General features: G+C 42.6%; 1 protein-coding gene across 1 annotated transcript in view; it reads right to left on the bottom strand.

Moving 5' to 3' along the window:
- The window catches only part of abcc10 (ATP-binding cassette, sub-family C (CFTR/MRP), member 10), a 306950-nt gene extending 302330 nt beyond the window's left edge, over positions 1-4620 (bottom strand). The window contains exons 1-2 of the mRNA XM_072548805.1: positions 4267-4620; positions 3467-3659 (exon numbers count right to left, since the gene is read on the bottom strand). Of these exons, the coding sequence (XP_072404906.1) occupies positions 3467-3627 (161 nt within the window). The 5' untranslated portion in view covers positions 3628-3659; positions 4267-4620. The remainder of the gene's footprint in view (positions 1-3466; positions 3660-4266) is intronic.
- Between the last annotated feature and the right edge of the window lie 12289 nt (positions 4621-16909).

The raw sequence follows: 16909 nt of genomic DNA, 5'->3' as shown, positions 1-16909 counted from the left end.
CACCTGCCAGCACCCGGCCCATATCCCTCCAAACCCTTCCTATTCATATACCCATCCAAATGCCTCTTAAATGTTGCAATTGTACCAGCCTCCACCACATCCTCTGGCAGCTCATTCCATACACATACCACCCTCTGTGTGAAAAAGTTGTCCCTTAGGACTCTTTTATATCTTTCCTCTCTCACCCTAAACCTATGCCCTCTAGTTCTGGTCACCCCCAACCCAGGAAAAACACTTTTATTTATCCCATCCATGCCCCTCATGATTTTATAAATTTCTCCTAAGGTCATCCCTCAGCCTCTGACACTACAGGAAAAACAGCCCCAGCCTGTTCAGCCTCTCCCTATAGCTCAAATACTCCAACCCTGGCAACATCCTTGTAAATCTTTTCTGAACCCTTTCAAGTTTCACAACATCCTTCTGATAGGAAGGAGACTAGAATTGCACGCAGTATTCCAAAAATAGCCGAACCAACATTCAGTATAGCAGCAACATGACCTCCCAACTCCTATACTCAATGCTCTGACCAATAAAGGAAAGCAAACCAAACGCCTTCTTCACTACCCTATCTACCTGCGACTCTACTCTCAAGGAGCTATGAACCTGCACTCCAAGATTTCTTTGTTCAGCAACACTCCCTAGGAGCTTACCGTTAAGTGTATAAGTCCTGCTAAGATTTGCTTTTCCAAAACGCAGCATCTTGCATTTATCTAAATTAAACTCCATCTGCCTCTCCTCAGCCCATTGACCCATCTGATCAAGATCCTGTTGTAATCCGAGGTATCTTTCTTCATTGTCCACTACACCTCCAATTTTGGTGTCATCAGCAAACTTACTAATAGTACCTCTTATGCTCACATCCAAATCATTTATATAAATGATGAAAAGTAGTGGACCCAGCATCGATCCTTGTGGCACTCCACTGGTCACAGGCCTCCAGTCTGAAAAACAACCCTCCACCACCACCCTCTGTCTTCTATCTTCGAGCCAATTCTGTATCGAAATGGCCAATTCTCCCTGTACTCCATGAGATCTAACCGTGCTAACCAGTCTCCCCAGTTCTTTTTCTCAGAAGTTGGTAAATGGGGTCCAAATCGATGTGTTTATTGATGGAGATCCAGTTTGAATGTCAGGTCTCTAGGAATTCCCGTGAGTGTCTCTGTTTAGTCTGTCCTAGGATGGCTGTGTTGTCCCAATTGAAGTGGTGTCTTTCATCTGTACGTAAGGATAGTAGTGATAGTGGGTCATACTTTTTCGTAGCTAGTTGGCATTCACTTATCCTGGTCGCTCATTTTCTACCAGTATGTCTTGTGTCGTGTTTGTTACAATCCTTGCAGGGTATTTTGGAAAAGACTTGCGTTTTGCTGGTGATTGGTACAGGGTCCTTCAGGTTCAGCAGTAGCTGTTTCAGTGTGTTGGTAGGTTTGTTGGTTACCGTGATGCCAAGGGGTACAGTAGTCTGGTAGTCAGCTCCGAGATGTCTTTGATATATGGTAGTGTGGCGAGGGTTTCTGAAGAATATTTTTCTTCAGCCACTCATAGTTCCTGGGTGCTGCAGTGTGTTGTGGCCTGTTTAAATAATGTCCTGATGCAGCTCTGTTGTGGGTGTTGGGATGATTGCTTCTGTACTTAAGTATCTGGTCTGTGTGTGTTCCTTTTCTGTAGACAGTGGTCTGCAGTTCTCCATTAACTGTACATTCCACTGTGACATCTAGGAAGGGGAGTGTGTTGCTGTTCTCTTGCTGATATTGGTGATCCCATGGCCGTCCCGTTGACTTGTTTGTAGGTCTTGTCACTGAAGGGGAAGTGGGTAGTGGGGCACAGGTCTACTAGCTTGAGGATGGAGTTGGTGCTACCTGGGCTTTGTGTCCTTGGTTTGTCTAGTAGTGAGGGTAGTATTTCTTTGGCCACGCTCGTGTTAATTGATGTGAATCAAGCCATTATGTCGAAGGAAACCATGACTTCATCCTCTTCTATCTTGGTGTCTTTGATATTCAGGAATTCTTGGGTGGAGTGGGTGCAGTGGCGTGAGCCTTCTCCTGGGTATTTCAGTTTACAGTGAAGTTCCTTTGCTAGCCTGCATGTCAGTGTGCCAGGGAGTGAGACTATGGGTCTGGGGACATTATTAAAATGGGCCACAACACACTGCAGCACCCAGGAAACACGATAGGTGTATCGTGTATTCAAGAAGAATGGGTGCCTGATAAACAGTTCGCCAATTCTGAAACAACAATCTCAAACAAGTGGACACAACACATCCAGGAACTCTAACCACACTACCATATATCAAAGACATCTCGGAGGTGACTACCAGACTACTCTGACCCCTTAGCATCATGGTAGCCCATAAACCTACCAACACTCTGAAACAGCTACTGACGAACCCAAAGGACCCTGTAAAATTAAACAGCAAAACCAAAGTCATTTACAAAATACCCTGCAAGGACTGTAACAAACACTACATCGGACAGAGTGGCAGGAAACTAGCCACCAGGATACACAAACACCAACTAGCCACCAAAAGACAAAGCCAGCTACCACTAGTATCCTTACATACACACAAAAAAAGGCTACAGACCACTTCAACTGGGACAACACATACATCCTAGGACAGGTGAAACCGAGACACACACGGGAATTCCTAAAGACCTGGCATTCCAACCGGATCTCCATGAATAAACACATTGATCTGGTCCCCATTTATCAACCTCTGAGGAAAAGAACCAGAAATAGTCTCACCCACTTTAACAGACCAAGGCACGTAAATAGAAAGCTGGACAGAACACCAGCGCTACACTGGTGGTTTACTGATGATGTTACCTAGCATGGCGACAAAATATCTGAGAAAAAACCTACCAGCTTAGCAAGCAAGATTACAAGCCAAACCTCAACCTGAGCAAAAATCTTCTCAAAAATCACAACCACCTATAGTGCTTGTTCCTGATTAATAAGCAATAACGGCCTTCATGGAAAATGCACTAATGTGCTCAGCAAGAGCACAGAGGATAGAATGGGAAATAGCTATGATGCCCCTTCCACATGTGAATACCCTTCTGGCACAGTGCCAGGTTTCACACAAATAATGGCCATTTAACGTGCCACAGAGAGGGAACACAATGCCCAAAAACTCAGAGCAATAGAGGGAAAAACACAGGTAAGGAACACGAATACAAGATTTTCATGGGACCAATGCCTAAATTATACTAATCTTGCCCAACTATTTAATACTCTGTCACTGTACAACTTCATTCTCTCAGAACACAACCCCTTTGAACGAACCCTTATAATCTCTGAACGAAAACAAAGTCATCAAATTAAAACATTAAACTCCACACTTGGAATTGATCAACTCAATATACTAGCACAGAATCATGTTTCAGCAATGCATTGGTCGTCACAGGCTCCTACCATGCACAAGGTCCCTCGTTTGAGACAGAGCAATAACATTGTTGAGAAGTTTACATACCGAGGGGTATTAAGATAGCAGGCGCTGGCAAGAGCCAGAGCTGTGTGCGGCAGTACATTAAGGACGAGTTGAGTGAAGCAATACCCAACACTACCATTGTCCCACACCGGAAATGGGTTAGAACGATCAGTGTCACACAATTCAGCTAGGAAGTCAGCCATACTGGCAGAGAGGTCACAGCATCAGGTAACAACTGGGAAAGGAGAGACAGTACATTAGATAAATAAGGCAAAAAGCACAGAACAGAACAGCTTTACAATAACAACCATTTGATGAAGGTATTATCTTCTCTCAAAATGAGCACAATTTTTAAGTCAACAAATTTATTTAAATTTTACTATTTCATTGATGGATCAGTGAGCAACTCATCACCCAAATGATGGTACATCCAAGCTGTCAAATCTAATATTCAATTGCATACGGTCAAGTTCATTGAGCCAAGTTTGAAGTTGTTAACAATTACCAACACCAAGGATTAGTGTTCACAAAAGTCAGACTGGAAACTGACTTTGTCTTGCGCCTGTTGGGAACACACCACGGCCAGCCTGGAACAATACTCAGAGGAAACCTATCTTGCCACAGAGAATGGACAAATCAGGCACTTTCCAAATTCAGCATCACTTTATGGTGCACAGATTATGACTTAAGTATAAACTTGTCTGTGTCCATTTGGATTGGAATCATTACTCGACAGTGAATTTTGATGTTTCCAACGGAGGAAAGTTTGGATTTTTGCGGTTAGATATGTTTTGGAGTTGATTTGAAACTTTCATGAAAACAGACGAGGGAACAAGCAATACCAACAAATCAGTGAAATAGTGTTTGTGACTGGGGAAATGGTCAGCTTTAAATCATGTAGAGCTTCAGCCTTCTGTTTATTCCCGCCGCCAAATTTGAGTTGATTTCTCGATTCCTCCTTTTGATGGCTTCTGACTGAAATAAAGACATAAAAACACAAGGAGAAATACTCAGCAGGCCAAGCCACATCAATAGACACCAACACAGGGTTAACGCCTCAGGTCCAAACCCGAATCATGCTGTTCAGTTTGATTTGAAATGGTCAGCATTAGCAGTATTTTGTTTTTGTGTTGGTTTTATTGAGTTTGTTTCCGGCAAACTCTCAACCAGGACCTTAACTCCACCCTCCCCCGACAACGAGGTGCTCCGGCTCCAAGATGGCAGCCTCGGTGTGACAGGCTGAGTCCGGTCTGAGAGCGCCCCCTGTCCTCTGGAGGTTACAAGCTCCATGTGGAAATTCCCTTGTTGGTTGCTATTTCAGACTCCAATCTACCACGACTCCACTGTTATGATGGGGATCAGTTCGCTCACTGAACAAAACAAAAACAAAGCACTGCAGATGCTGAAATCAGAAACAAAACTACAAACTGCTGGAAAAAAAACTCAGCAGGTCTGGCAGCAACTGTGGAGGGAAAGAAGAATTTACATGTCAGGTTCAGTGACCCCTCCTCAAAACTAATTTTAGCTAAGAGAAAGTTGTCACGTATGCTAAAAATAGGGTGAAGAGAGGTCTACTGTATTGTGAGAGGTAATTTCGGTTTGCAACTTTAAGATGTGCCTAGACCACAGACTGATCTATAATAAAAGATAAAACTTTTGCTTCTTTTCTAAAACATTAGACTTTTGCTTTCTTAAAACATTTTGTATACTCAAAAGTAGAATAGTTTACAATTGTGCATGCAGTTTGTGAGCAGAGTGACTTCTTTTCTAAAAACATTAGACTTTTGCTTTCTTAAAACATTTTGTATACTCAAAAGTAGAATAGTTTACAATTGTGCATGCAGTTTGTGAGCAGAGTAAAAACAAACAGGCCCTTGATTGATGAAACCATAAACACAGGCAGGGAAGGATGAGTCCTTGACTGATAAAGACTGCAGGACAGGGAAACGACTCGAGAGACATCTGCTACAGATTGATACAGAGACATCTGCTACAGATTGATAAGACCGTTAGCACAGACAGAGAAGAATAAGTCTTTGACTGATAAGACTACAGGGAGAGAAAAACAACACCTCTAGGGTCTGGAGATATTTGTTGCAGACTTTGTGATAAGGATGCAAGTTGGAGAATAATGATGTTTTTAAGAATGTGAACCTCATGGCTCGTTAAGAGCCAGGAAGGGGAGGGTCTGGAGACATTTGTTGCAGACTTTGTGATAAGGATGCAAGTTGGAGAATAATGATGTTTTTAAGAATGTGAACCTCATGGCTCGTTAGAACCAAGGAGGGGAGGGACTTGTGCTGTATATAATGAGAAACTTTGTAAGCCTCAGCGCGCCTTTTACTCAGAAGGCTGCCCAGCTCTGCAGACTTGCCAATAAAGCTTTGTTTTCCTGAATTTGTCTAGAGCGATTATTAAGAAGCAATTTTCGTTTCTAACAACTTGGGGGCTCGTCCGGTCAACACTCCGGCCGCAAGGGGAGCTGAGGAAGGACATCGGAGAAGGTGCACCCTGCCGAGTTCGGCAGTCCCTGATTCCTTGCTTGTCGCCCCGCGCGGCTTGAGCGAGTGATACCCGGGAGGCTCAGGAAAACAAAGGAGGGGTGTGGCCGAGGCAGTGGGGACGGTTAACGATCGAGTAATTTCGGTTTTCGTTTCTAACATGTATTCACTGCTCACAATGTGGTCTCCTCTACATTAAGGAAATGAAATGCCGACTGACCACTTTGCAGAACATCTACATTCTGTAATGACCCTGAGTTTTCTGTTGCCAGCCACTTCATAATCCAACCCTGTTTTCTGGCCAACATTTCTGTCTAAAGCTTGCTACAGTGCTCCAGTGAAACTCAGTCCAAGCGAGAAGAACAACACATTTTCTGCTTGAGAAGCCCGTAACCTTGTGAAGTCGATATCGACTTCAATAACTTTAGAGCCGTAGCACCTTTTCATATGTCCTTACCCTAAACCCCACACCACACCATGTCACCACATGGGCTGCTTCCACAACTGTCATATACTAATGGTCCCCATTAGCAGTTATTAATTCTCTCCAGGGCAAAAAGTCCCAAACTATCCAGCCTCTCCTTCTAATTCAAACACTCGAGTCCTGGTAACATCTTTCTGCATTCTTTCCAGTTTAATAACATCCTTCCTATACCAGGTGACCAGCACTGTATGCAATACTCCAAATGTGGCCTCGCATATCTGTAACGTGATGTCCCAACTCCTGTACTCAATGGTCTGACCAACAAAGGCAATGTACCATAGGCCTTCTACACCACCCTGTCTATCTGTGATGCCACATTCAAGGAACTATGCACCTGAACCCCGACGTCTCTCATTTACTCATTCCTAATTCTATCCAACTGTTGTTTTCTCTGGGCTCCATTTCCAACTACTGTTTACTCCTCATCCCACCCTATTTTCAGCACACATATCAACTTTTCACAGTTACAATCAGTCACTGGACCCAAAATGTTAACTCTACTTTCTCTCCACCGAGATAGAGGTTCAGAGGTATACAGTCACTTCAGCAGAACTCGTCCATGCTGACCAGGTTTGCTAAAGTGAACTTTGCCTGCGTTTGGCCCATTTGTCCAAATGCCTTTTAAATGTTGTTGCTGCATCCACCACATCCTCTGGCAGCTCATTCTATATAAGCACCACCCATTATGTAAAAATGTTGCCCCTCAGGTTCCTTAACAATTTTTCCCCTCTCACCTAAAACCTAGAGTCTTGAGCTTTGGACTCCCCGATCCTGGAGGAAACAACCTTGGCTATTCACCTGATCTATGCCCTTTTATAAACCTCTATCAGGTTATCACTGAAAATGTGTTGCTGGAAAAGTGCAGCAAGTCAGGCAGCATCCAAGGAGTAGGAGAATCGACGTTTCCTGAAAGGTTCCTGAAAGATTCCTGAAGAAGGGCTCATGCCCGAAATGTCGATTCTCCTGCTCCTTGGATGCTGCCTGACCTGCTGCGCTTTTCTAGCAACACATTTCAGCTCTGATCTCCAGCATCTGCAGTCCTCACTTTCTCCTCTATCAGGTGATCGTCAGCTTCCTACACTCCAGGGCAAAAAGTCCCAAACTATCCAGCCTCTCCTTCTAATTCAAACACTCGAGTCCTGGTAACATCTTTCTGCATTCTTTCCAGTTTAATAACATCCTTCCTATACCAGGTGACCAGCACTGTATGCAATACTCCAAATGTGGCCTCGCATATCTGTAACGTGATGTCCCAACTCCTGTACTCAATGGTCTGACCAACAAAGGCAATGTACCATAGGCCTTCTACACCACCCTGTCTATCTGTGATGCCACATTCAAGGAACTATGCACCTGAACCCCGACGTCTCTCGTTTTGACAACACTCCCCAGATCCCTACCATTAACTGTGTATGTCCAACCCTGATTTGCCTGACCAAAATACAACATCTCACATTTATCTGAATTAAACTCCATCTGCGATTTCCCGATGCTATTCTCTTCTAATATTGTAGCGAATGTTGTGCCCTTATTCAAGAAAGGGCTGCAAAGAAAAGCCTGGGAACTATAGACCTATAAGCCTAACATCTGTGGTAGGTGAGTTCCTTGAGAAGATTCTGAGAGATAAGATATATAGGCCTTTGGAAAGACAGGGTTTAATTAGGAATAGTCAACATGGCTTTGTGCGAGGGAGATCATGCCTCACAAATTTGTTAGAGTTCTTTGATGAAGTGACCAGGAAGGTTGACGAGGACAGGGCAGTAGACGTAGTCTATATGGATTTCAATAAGGCCTTTGATCAGGTTCCACCTGGTTGGCTGCTCGGGAAGGTTAGATCGCATGAAATCCAGAGCGACTGGCAAATTGATTACAAAATTGGCTTGATGGGAGGAAGCAGAGGGCAATAGTGAAAGGATGCTTGTCAAACTGGAAGCCTGTAACTAGTGGAATGCCTCGGGGTAAGTGCTGGGCCCATTACTGTTTGAAATCTATATCAATGATTTGGACGAGAATGTACATGGCATGATTAGTAAGTTTGCTGATGACAGTAAAATAGGCGGCATCATGGAGAGTGAGGAAGGTTGTCAGAAATTGCAGCAGAAACTTGATCAGCTAGGGAAGTGGGGCGAGAAATGACAAATGGAGTTTAATATAGGTAAGAGTGAGATCTTGTGTTTTGGAATGTCAAATCAAGACAGGAGTTTCATGGTGAATGGTCGGACCTTAAGGAGTATAGTGGAACAAAGGGACCTTGGAGTTCAGGTGCACAGTTCTCTGAAAATGGAGTCACAGGTAGACACAGTGTCAGAGAATTGAGCCCACAAACAAGGATCACAGTGAAATTGGCAAGCAGTTTATGATACAAAGCAATATTGCAAGAGAAATTGACCAAGCTGACACAGAACTGATTCTTTGCACAGATGGCCAAATGCTCTTCCCCGAACAAAAGTGTAGGCATATTTTTATAGAGGTACAACGCAAAGGTGATAATTGTGAAGCAGTTACAGTACAATTGTGAAAATTGTAAAGAGATTAAAACAAAAATAAACTAAATGGAAATTAATCAAGTATCTGACAGTAGCAATTCATTCATAATTGACACAGGAGATTCCAGCCATCTCCATGAATGGGTGAGAATGTCTTCTAGAAGATTCTTCATTGTATTTCCCGTCCATGCGAATATGTGCAAATGTCCCTTCTCCTGGCATCCAGGTGTGTCCATTGTGTTCCTCCTGCGAGCGAAGTCTTCTGGAGTTTGCCTGTTTGTTTATGTGGTATTGATTTCAATGGGAAATGAGCCTTCCCTTACGGTGTTGATACTGCACTGCTAATTGGGCTGGGAGCTGATTGTGAAAAGTCATTTTAGGGAGTGTCTTCTCTGATCTAGGAAGGGGTTTGGCCATGTCTGGTTTTTATGTTAGCCTGTTTGGTCAAGACTGGGGCACTCTGGGTAGTTTCTATATATGTTGGCAGGCTTGATTTCTGTATTTTATAGGCCGGCTTCTGTGTTGTTTTTTATATGGCCATGCTGTGGGTGAGCAGGGTGGCAGACCTTTTTCCCACACAGAGCAATGAAGAAGGCTTTTGGTACACTGGCCATCATCAGTCAGGACCTTGAGCACAGAAGTTGCGAACTTATGTTGCAGTTATACAGTACATTGGTGAGGCCGCACTTGGAATATTGTGTTCAGTTTTGGTCACCTTGCTCCAGGGACGATGTTATTAAACTGGAAAGAGTGCAGAAGAAATTTACAAGGATGTTGGCAGGACACAGCACTCTGAGTTACAGGGAGGGGTTGGACAAACTAGGAATCCTTTCTTTAGAGCAAAGGAGACTGAGGGGAGATCTTATAAGATCATGAGAGGCACGGATAGGTGAATACACTCAGTCAGGGTTTAACTAAGGACAAAAGTAAAGCTGAACTTATTAGGGAATTACTCAAACACTAAGATGTGTCAGAGAAACAGACAAGTGCAGTAGAGTTAGAAAATCTTAAATTACAATTGAGGAAATTGGAGTTAGAAGATAAACAAAGAGAGCAGGAGAGGGAAGAGAGAAAGAGAGAGAGTAAAAAGAGAGAGAAGGTTCGAAGCTGAGCAAAGAGAGAGAGAAGAAAGGGAGAGAGAAAGAGGGAAGAAGGGGGGAGAGAGAGAGAGGGAAGGAAGAGAAAAAAAGACAGAAGGTTCTTAGCTGAGCAAAAAGAGAGAGAATTTGAACTTCGGAAGTTGCAACTTAATCAGCAAAGTCAAGCTAACAGGATGGAGATTAAATCAGAAGGTATTCATATATACAAATATGTCAAAACTCTGCCATATTTTGATGAGAAAGATGTTGAAGCCTTCTTTATTTCATTTGAAAAATTGGCTAGGCAGATGGACTGGTCCAAGGATTTATGGGTAATGCTAGTTCAGACTAAACCGGTCAGCAGAGCTAGTGAGGTATTTGCTGCACTGTTAGATGAGGGGTCAAGAAATTGTGAAGAGGTCAAACAGGATAATATAAGTGCTAATGAATTGGTCCCAGAACCATATAGACAGCAGTTCAGAAACATAAAGAAGGAACCAGGTCAGACTTATTCAAAAGAATTAAATTTAGTTATTTTGATAGATGGGCGTGGGCCTTAAAGATAGCCTATGAGGCTCTTAGAGAGATTATTCTGCTGGAGGAGTTTAAAAACGCACTTCCAAAGGTGGTAAGAATTCACGTGGAGTAACAGAACATTCAGGAAGTGAGAAGGGCAGCAGAATTAGCAGATGAATACATGTTGGTGCACAAGACAAGCTTCCAGCCAGAATTTCGTCCTGTAAGGGATAGAAGTTGAGAGAAATGGAAATTCTGCACGATGGAACAAAGAGTAGACAACACTGGTAAGTATTTACCACAGGTTAAAAAAAGTAGCCCGAGAAGGTGGAAAGGAGGTGAAAGGCCTCAGGTGTGTCCACTGTGGTAAAGTGGGACACGTAAAGTCACAGTGCTGCTCGTTAAAGAAAGGCATTGTGGGAAAAGATGTGATAAAAGAAGCTAAGCCAGTGGCATCAGTGAAAGTAGTAAAGGAGACCCCAAGAAGAGCAGAGGAGCTGCAGGAAAGTGCACAGCCCAGTCAGAGGCTGATATCGTGAAAGAATTTGCCTCTGTGGGTAAAGTTTACCCACAGAGAAAGGCGTAAGTTCTAATTTTGAGAGATACAGAATTTAAGCAGTCTCTAATAGTGAGAGATGAACGAATTTGCACTCTTTCTGATCTGTTACCCAAGAGTGTGGTAATTTGTGGGGTAGATGGACAGAAATTTAGCATTCCCCTATGTAAGATCAGGTTGAAGTCCCAATTCAAGACTGGGGAAGTTACATGGGAGTGATTGACAGAATGTCAGTTCCAGGAATTCAGTTTGTTCTTGGGAATTATTTAGCAGTGTCCAAGTGGGAGTGACATCCCTTGTTGTGGAGAAGCCAAAGGAAGACCAAGAAACTAAGTAGTTAAAAGAAAAAGATGCTTGGATTTTCCCAGACTGTGTAATGACAAGATCCCTCTATCATTGTACATGAAGTTGATGTAAGAAATTCAATTCCGATAAAACAACACCCCTATCTGCTTAATCCTTTCAAGGTCCAGAAGGAAATGAAGGTCATGCTCGATGAGGACATCATTGAAGCGAGCCAGAGCAAGTGGAGTTCGCCGATCGTCTTAGCTCCCAAAGGGAATGGGACTCAACGATTTTGCATGAATCATCAGAAGGTCAATGTCATTACAAAATTGGACTCAGATCCAATTCCGAGATTGGAGGACTGTCTCGAGAAAGGTGGACAACTCAGTTACATCACCAAGTTAGACTTACTGCATAGTTACTGGCAGGTACCTTTATCAGAGATGGTGAAAGAAATCCTGCGTTTGTAACCCCAAATGGGCTATATCAACTTAGAGTGATACCCTTTGGAATGAAGAATGCACCCACCACATTCCAAAGACCCATGATCAGAGTTGTGGCTGGGTTAACAAACTGCGTAGTCTATTTGGATGATATAGTGATCTTTAGTAAGTCCTGGAAAGATCACATGGTACAGTTGGCAGAGTTCTTTGAACGACCACAAGAAGCAAAATTGATGATACACTTAAACAAAATTGAATTCGCAAAAGCAGAGGTAATGTGCTTGGGACATAACCTCGGTCATGGAAGGTTGACCCCGTGGAATGCAAAGACAAAGGCCATCGAGGAATTTCCATGACCAACCTTGAAGAAAGAGGTGCTTCAATTTTTGGGACTAAACAGATTCTATCGGAAATTTGTTCCAAACTTCAGCAGTGTAGTGGCATCGTTAACCAATTTGCTGAAGAATAACACAACGTTTCAGTGACAGAACAATGCCAGGAGGCATTTGAAATATTTATAAACAATATTAACCACAGCATCAAACTTTTCAAAACCCTTCAAAATTGCCATTGATGCTCGTGACATAGGACACTGTACTGCGACACAAAGATGATGATAGGATTGAACTGCCAGTTGGTTACTTTTCAAAGAAACTCAACATCCACCAGAAGAAATACTCCATGATCGAAAAAGAACTCTTGAGTTTGGTACTGACCTTACAACATTTTAATGTGTACATCATGAACAATGTATCGGAGATGGTTGTGTACATGGATCACAATCCTCTAACATTCTTGGAATGCTTTAAAGACAAAAAAAGAAACTATTTTTGTTGGAGTCTTATTTTACAGACTTTTAATTTACAAATCGTCCATGTTGCGGGTGGGAAAATGTAATCGCAGATGCGTTATTGCATATTTAACTGATATAGATGAGATTGATATCTATTCAGTGTTATATTTGGGAAGAAGTTAATTAAAGTCATATGTATGTCTTGGTAACGTGGTTAAGGAATAGAGAAAAAAGAAGCCATCTTTTCATTATGATAGCTCATTTTTCCTTCGGGGGGGTGGTTTATGAAGGTGTAGGTGTATACTGTACCTTTAAGAGAGAGACTGAGAAGCTGGCAAGAACTGAGAGAAACAAATAGTGTGCTGAAAGATTTAAAAATGTAACATTTGGTTGACACAAATAGCTGGTGCTGTGTTGCAATGGAACAAAAACACATTCAAGTTCGGCCAATCAGTTTAAATTATGCCCCAGATACCAAAATCCAATTGAATTTGAATTTTCTGTTTGGGATGACATCAAACCAATGAAATGATCTGGTATTTGGGTTACAAAATTGGACATTTTGAACAGTTAGGGGGAGAACAGCAATGAGTGCCAACAAACAGACTGGAAGTCGAATAGCTCTCTGAAAGGTACTTGTCCACAAAAAATTTGTGCAACAGAACACCAAAGTCGACCTGGAGAAATTGTCAGAAAAAGATCAACATTTGAAGACTATACCTGGATTTGAAATTGATTTTGCCCTAAATTTAAGACTACATATAGGTACCACTTCAACACCCTGGAGAAGTACCAATGACACTGTTTGAGATCTATTCCCCTGCATGAGCTCAGAGGACAGGTGAACCGATTGGGAAGCCATGCCCATTTTGGCTCAGTTCACAAAATTCTTGCAACTGGACAGGAACCTCAGTTTAAGTCCAACTCCAAACTTTGAGTACAAATACCAGAGATAATGTTTCAGATGAGTGCAACACTGTGAGATGTGCTATCTTTCAGCTGAGATGCTTAACCAAGGTCTTATATGGGGCCAAGGCTGAGCAAGACCTCAGATAGATGGAGAAAAAAATGACAAGAAAATGTTTTGAAGAAAAGCAGGTCAATTACTTTGATATCCGGGTCAATATTTATCCCTCAACTGTCATTACATAAACAGATGATCTAGTTGTCAGACAGTGCTGTTGTGGAACCTTGCCATCCACAAGCAGGCCATCATGCTTCTGACATTACAACAGGGACTGCACTGCAAATAGCATATCATGGAGTGTAAAGTCCCTGGTTCTTGGTGAGTTGTACAAGGTGTTAGCTAAATGCAAGTCTTTCTTTTCCCTCTGTCTGTTGTCCTGGTAATCTAGCTGATTAATGACACTAGGGATGGCCACATAAACACAGATTGTTTTCACTTGTCATTGGGCTGACTGTTTTCACTGCAAAAGCACACTGGCCCTTGGACACACTACTTTGATGATGAAAGGTATTCTACCTTTCGCCTAAACCTGAATTCCTGCTGGAAAATATAATCTGGAACAGAATTAATACTCTGATCGACACTGTTCCTCTCATGCATTTCCTGGTAGCCAGTTGCACTTTATCACTGACAGATATGAGATATCAGGTCAACCTTTTGCATTCAGAGAACAGAGAGGATGAAAGGCAGAAACATACAACCATGGAAAAGTTCAGCACAGACAAAGGCCATATGATCCGCCTTGCCTATGCCAGTACTGAGAAAGCAATGCCATTGGTCCTGCTCCCCTGCTGTTTCCCTATAGCCCTGTATATTTTGACCCCTTTAAGTAGCCTTTTGACAGTTACTTCTGAATTTGTTTCCACCATTCTTTAAGGCAATGCATCCCAGATAACACTTGAACAAGTGTAAAGTATTGCAGATGCTGGAAATCTGAACCAAACAGAAAATGCTGGAGAAACTCAGCAGATCTGGCAACATCTGTGGAGAGAAGCAGCGTTAATGTATCTGAAGAACTCCTGGAAATCTGAACCAAACAGAAAATGCTGGAGAAACTCAGCAGATCTGGCAACATCTGTGGAGAGAAGCAGCGTTAATGTATCTGAAGAACTCCTGGAAATCTGAACCAAACAGAAAATGCTGGAGAAACTCAGCAGATCTGGCAACATCTGTGGAGAGAAGCAGTGTTAATGTATCTGAAGAACTCCAAATAACCGTCACACCAGATTCAATATGTTAACTCCATTTCTCTCTCCACAGATGCTGCCAGATCCTCTGAGCTCCTGCAACATTCTTTGTCACCTCAGATAACAATTCACTAAATTAAAAAAAACTGAAAAATAAGCAATGTCATCTTGACAAATCAACTGTATTACACTAGCTATCAGTTACTTTACTAATTTCTTTTGATCAAGTTTTTCCCAAAACATTAGGGATATCTCTGCCTTTCCAAACTTTGATGTGGAGGAGCCGGTATTGGACTGGGGTGTACAAAGTTACAAATCACACAACACCAGGTTGTAGTCCAACAGGTTTAACAGTTCTTCCAAATAAACCAGTGGGACTATAACCAGGTTTGTGTGATTTGTAACTTTTTCCAAACTTCACCACCCTATTATATAAATCTATAACAAGCATAGTCAATGGAAATGGAGCACTTACCTGACATCAAACAGTCAGCTTCTCGAGAAAACCCATATGACCTTTTACCTTTAAAGTAATGTTAATGAAGACTTACTGTTGCACATTGATCTTTTATTGGTGACAAACTGATAACTGCCAGCGATAAATCATAGCCAGGCTATAAGTGTGAAGCTAGTGACTATTTGAAGTTAGCACCCTAATACTTGAGCTGTTAACAAGGTTTAACTCTCCATATGCATTTGAAAAATTCAGGTTCAAGCCCAATCTGTGCTGGATTACTTGATTTAAGTCGGATAGCAATAAGACATCAGAACTGCCCTCAAATTTTCACTGTGTGATTAAACAATGTCAGAAGCTTATTGTACAACAAAGTCAAAGCCAGAAAAAGTATGGATAGCAGTGAGAGACTACTGAACAAGTTTCAGAAAAGTGGATTCAATGGAATGATAGCCCTGCAAACAGTTGATGCCTTTTGCATGGAAAGAGAGCAAACTTGCAAAAAATGCTCTGCCATGAAATTTAAAACATGACTTCATAAACTGTACATTTTTTGGTAACCAGGCAACTCAGCATGATGTATCATTCAGTATTTGCTGAAAAATAAAACAGGTTTTTGAATCTTTTCATTTTTTAAATTTTCTTCCATCAGGAGATGAGGAGCAGACTTTACTGCTCAGCTTGACTTGCTTTTGAGGAACTGCTGGTGAGCTGCCTTGCTGAACCACTGTAGTTTATTAGTGTGGGTTGACCCACATACCCTCAGGGAGGGAGCTCCAGAATTTTGACCTAGCAACATGGAAGGAATGACAATATATTTCCAAGTCAGGATGGTGAGTGGCATGGAGGGGAACTTGAAAGTAATGTGTCGCCATTGCCTTCTGCCCTTGTCAATCTAGATTGTAGGGGTCAGGGGACTGGATGATGCTTTCTGTGGAGCCTTGGTAAATCTCTGCAATGCGTCTTGTCAATGGTACACACTGCTGTACTGAGTGTTGATGTTGGAGGGAGTGGATGTTTATGGATATGTTGCTAATTAAGAATGGCGTGGGACCTCAGTGGTTAAGGACCTGGGTTCAATTCCAACCTCAGATGACTGTCTGTGTGGAGTTTGCACTTTCTCCCTGTACCTTTGTGGGTTTCCTCAAGTTGCTCTGGCCTCCCCCTACAATCCAAAGATGTGCAGGTCAGGTGGCTTGGTCATGCTAAATTGCCGAGGTAAAAACAATGACTGCAGATGCTGGAAACCAGAATCTGGATTAGTGGTGGTGGAAGAGCACAGCAGTTCAGGCAGCATCCAAGTAGCTTCGAATCGACGTTTCGGGCAAAACCCCTTGCTTTTGCCCGAAACGTCGATTTCGAAGCTACTTGGATGCTGCCTGAACTGCTGTGCTCTTCCAGCACCACTAATCCACATGCTAAATTGCCCATAGCTTTCAGTATGGGGCAAATATTGGGTAGGGGAATGGGTCTGGGTGAGTTATTCTTCTGAGGGTCAGTGTGGACTTGTTAGGCTGAAGGGCCTGTTTCCACACTGTCGGGATCCTAGTTCTAATTTCTGGATTAGTGGTGCTGGAAGAGCACAGCAGTTCAGGCAGCATCCAAGTAGCTTCAAAATCGATGTTTCAGGCAAAAGCCCTTCATCAGGAATAAAGGCAGTGAGCCTGAAGCGTGGAGAGATAAGCTAGAAGAGGGTGGGGGTGGGGAGAAAGTAGCATAGAGTACAATGGGTGA

The sequence above is a fragment of the Chiloscyllium punctatum genome, chromosome 3 (genome assembly GCF_047496795.1).
Source record: "Chiloscyllium punctatum isolate Juve2018m chromosome 3, sChiPun1.3, whole genome shotgun sequence".
Taxonomy (NCBI): domain Eukaryota; kingdom Metazoa; phylum Chordata; class Chondrichthyes; order Orectolobiformes; family Hemiscylliidae; genus Chiloscyllium; species Chiloscyllium punctatum.
The sequence above is the reverse complement of the archived record's forward strand: the minus strand, read 5'-3'. Positions and strand labels throughout refer to the sequence as shown.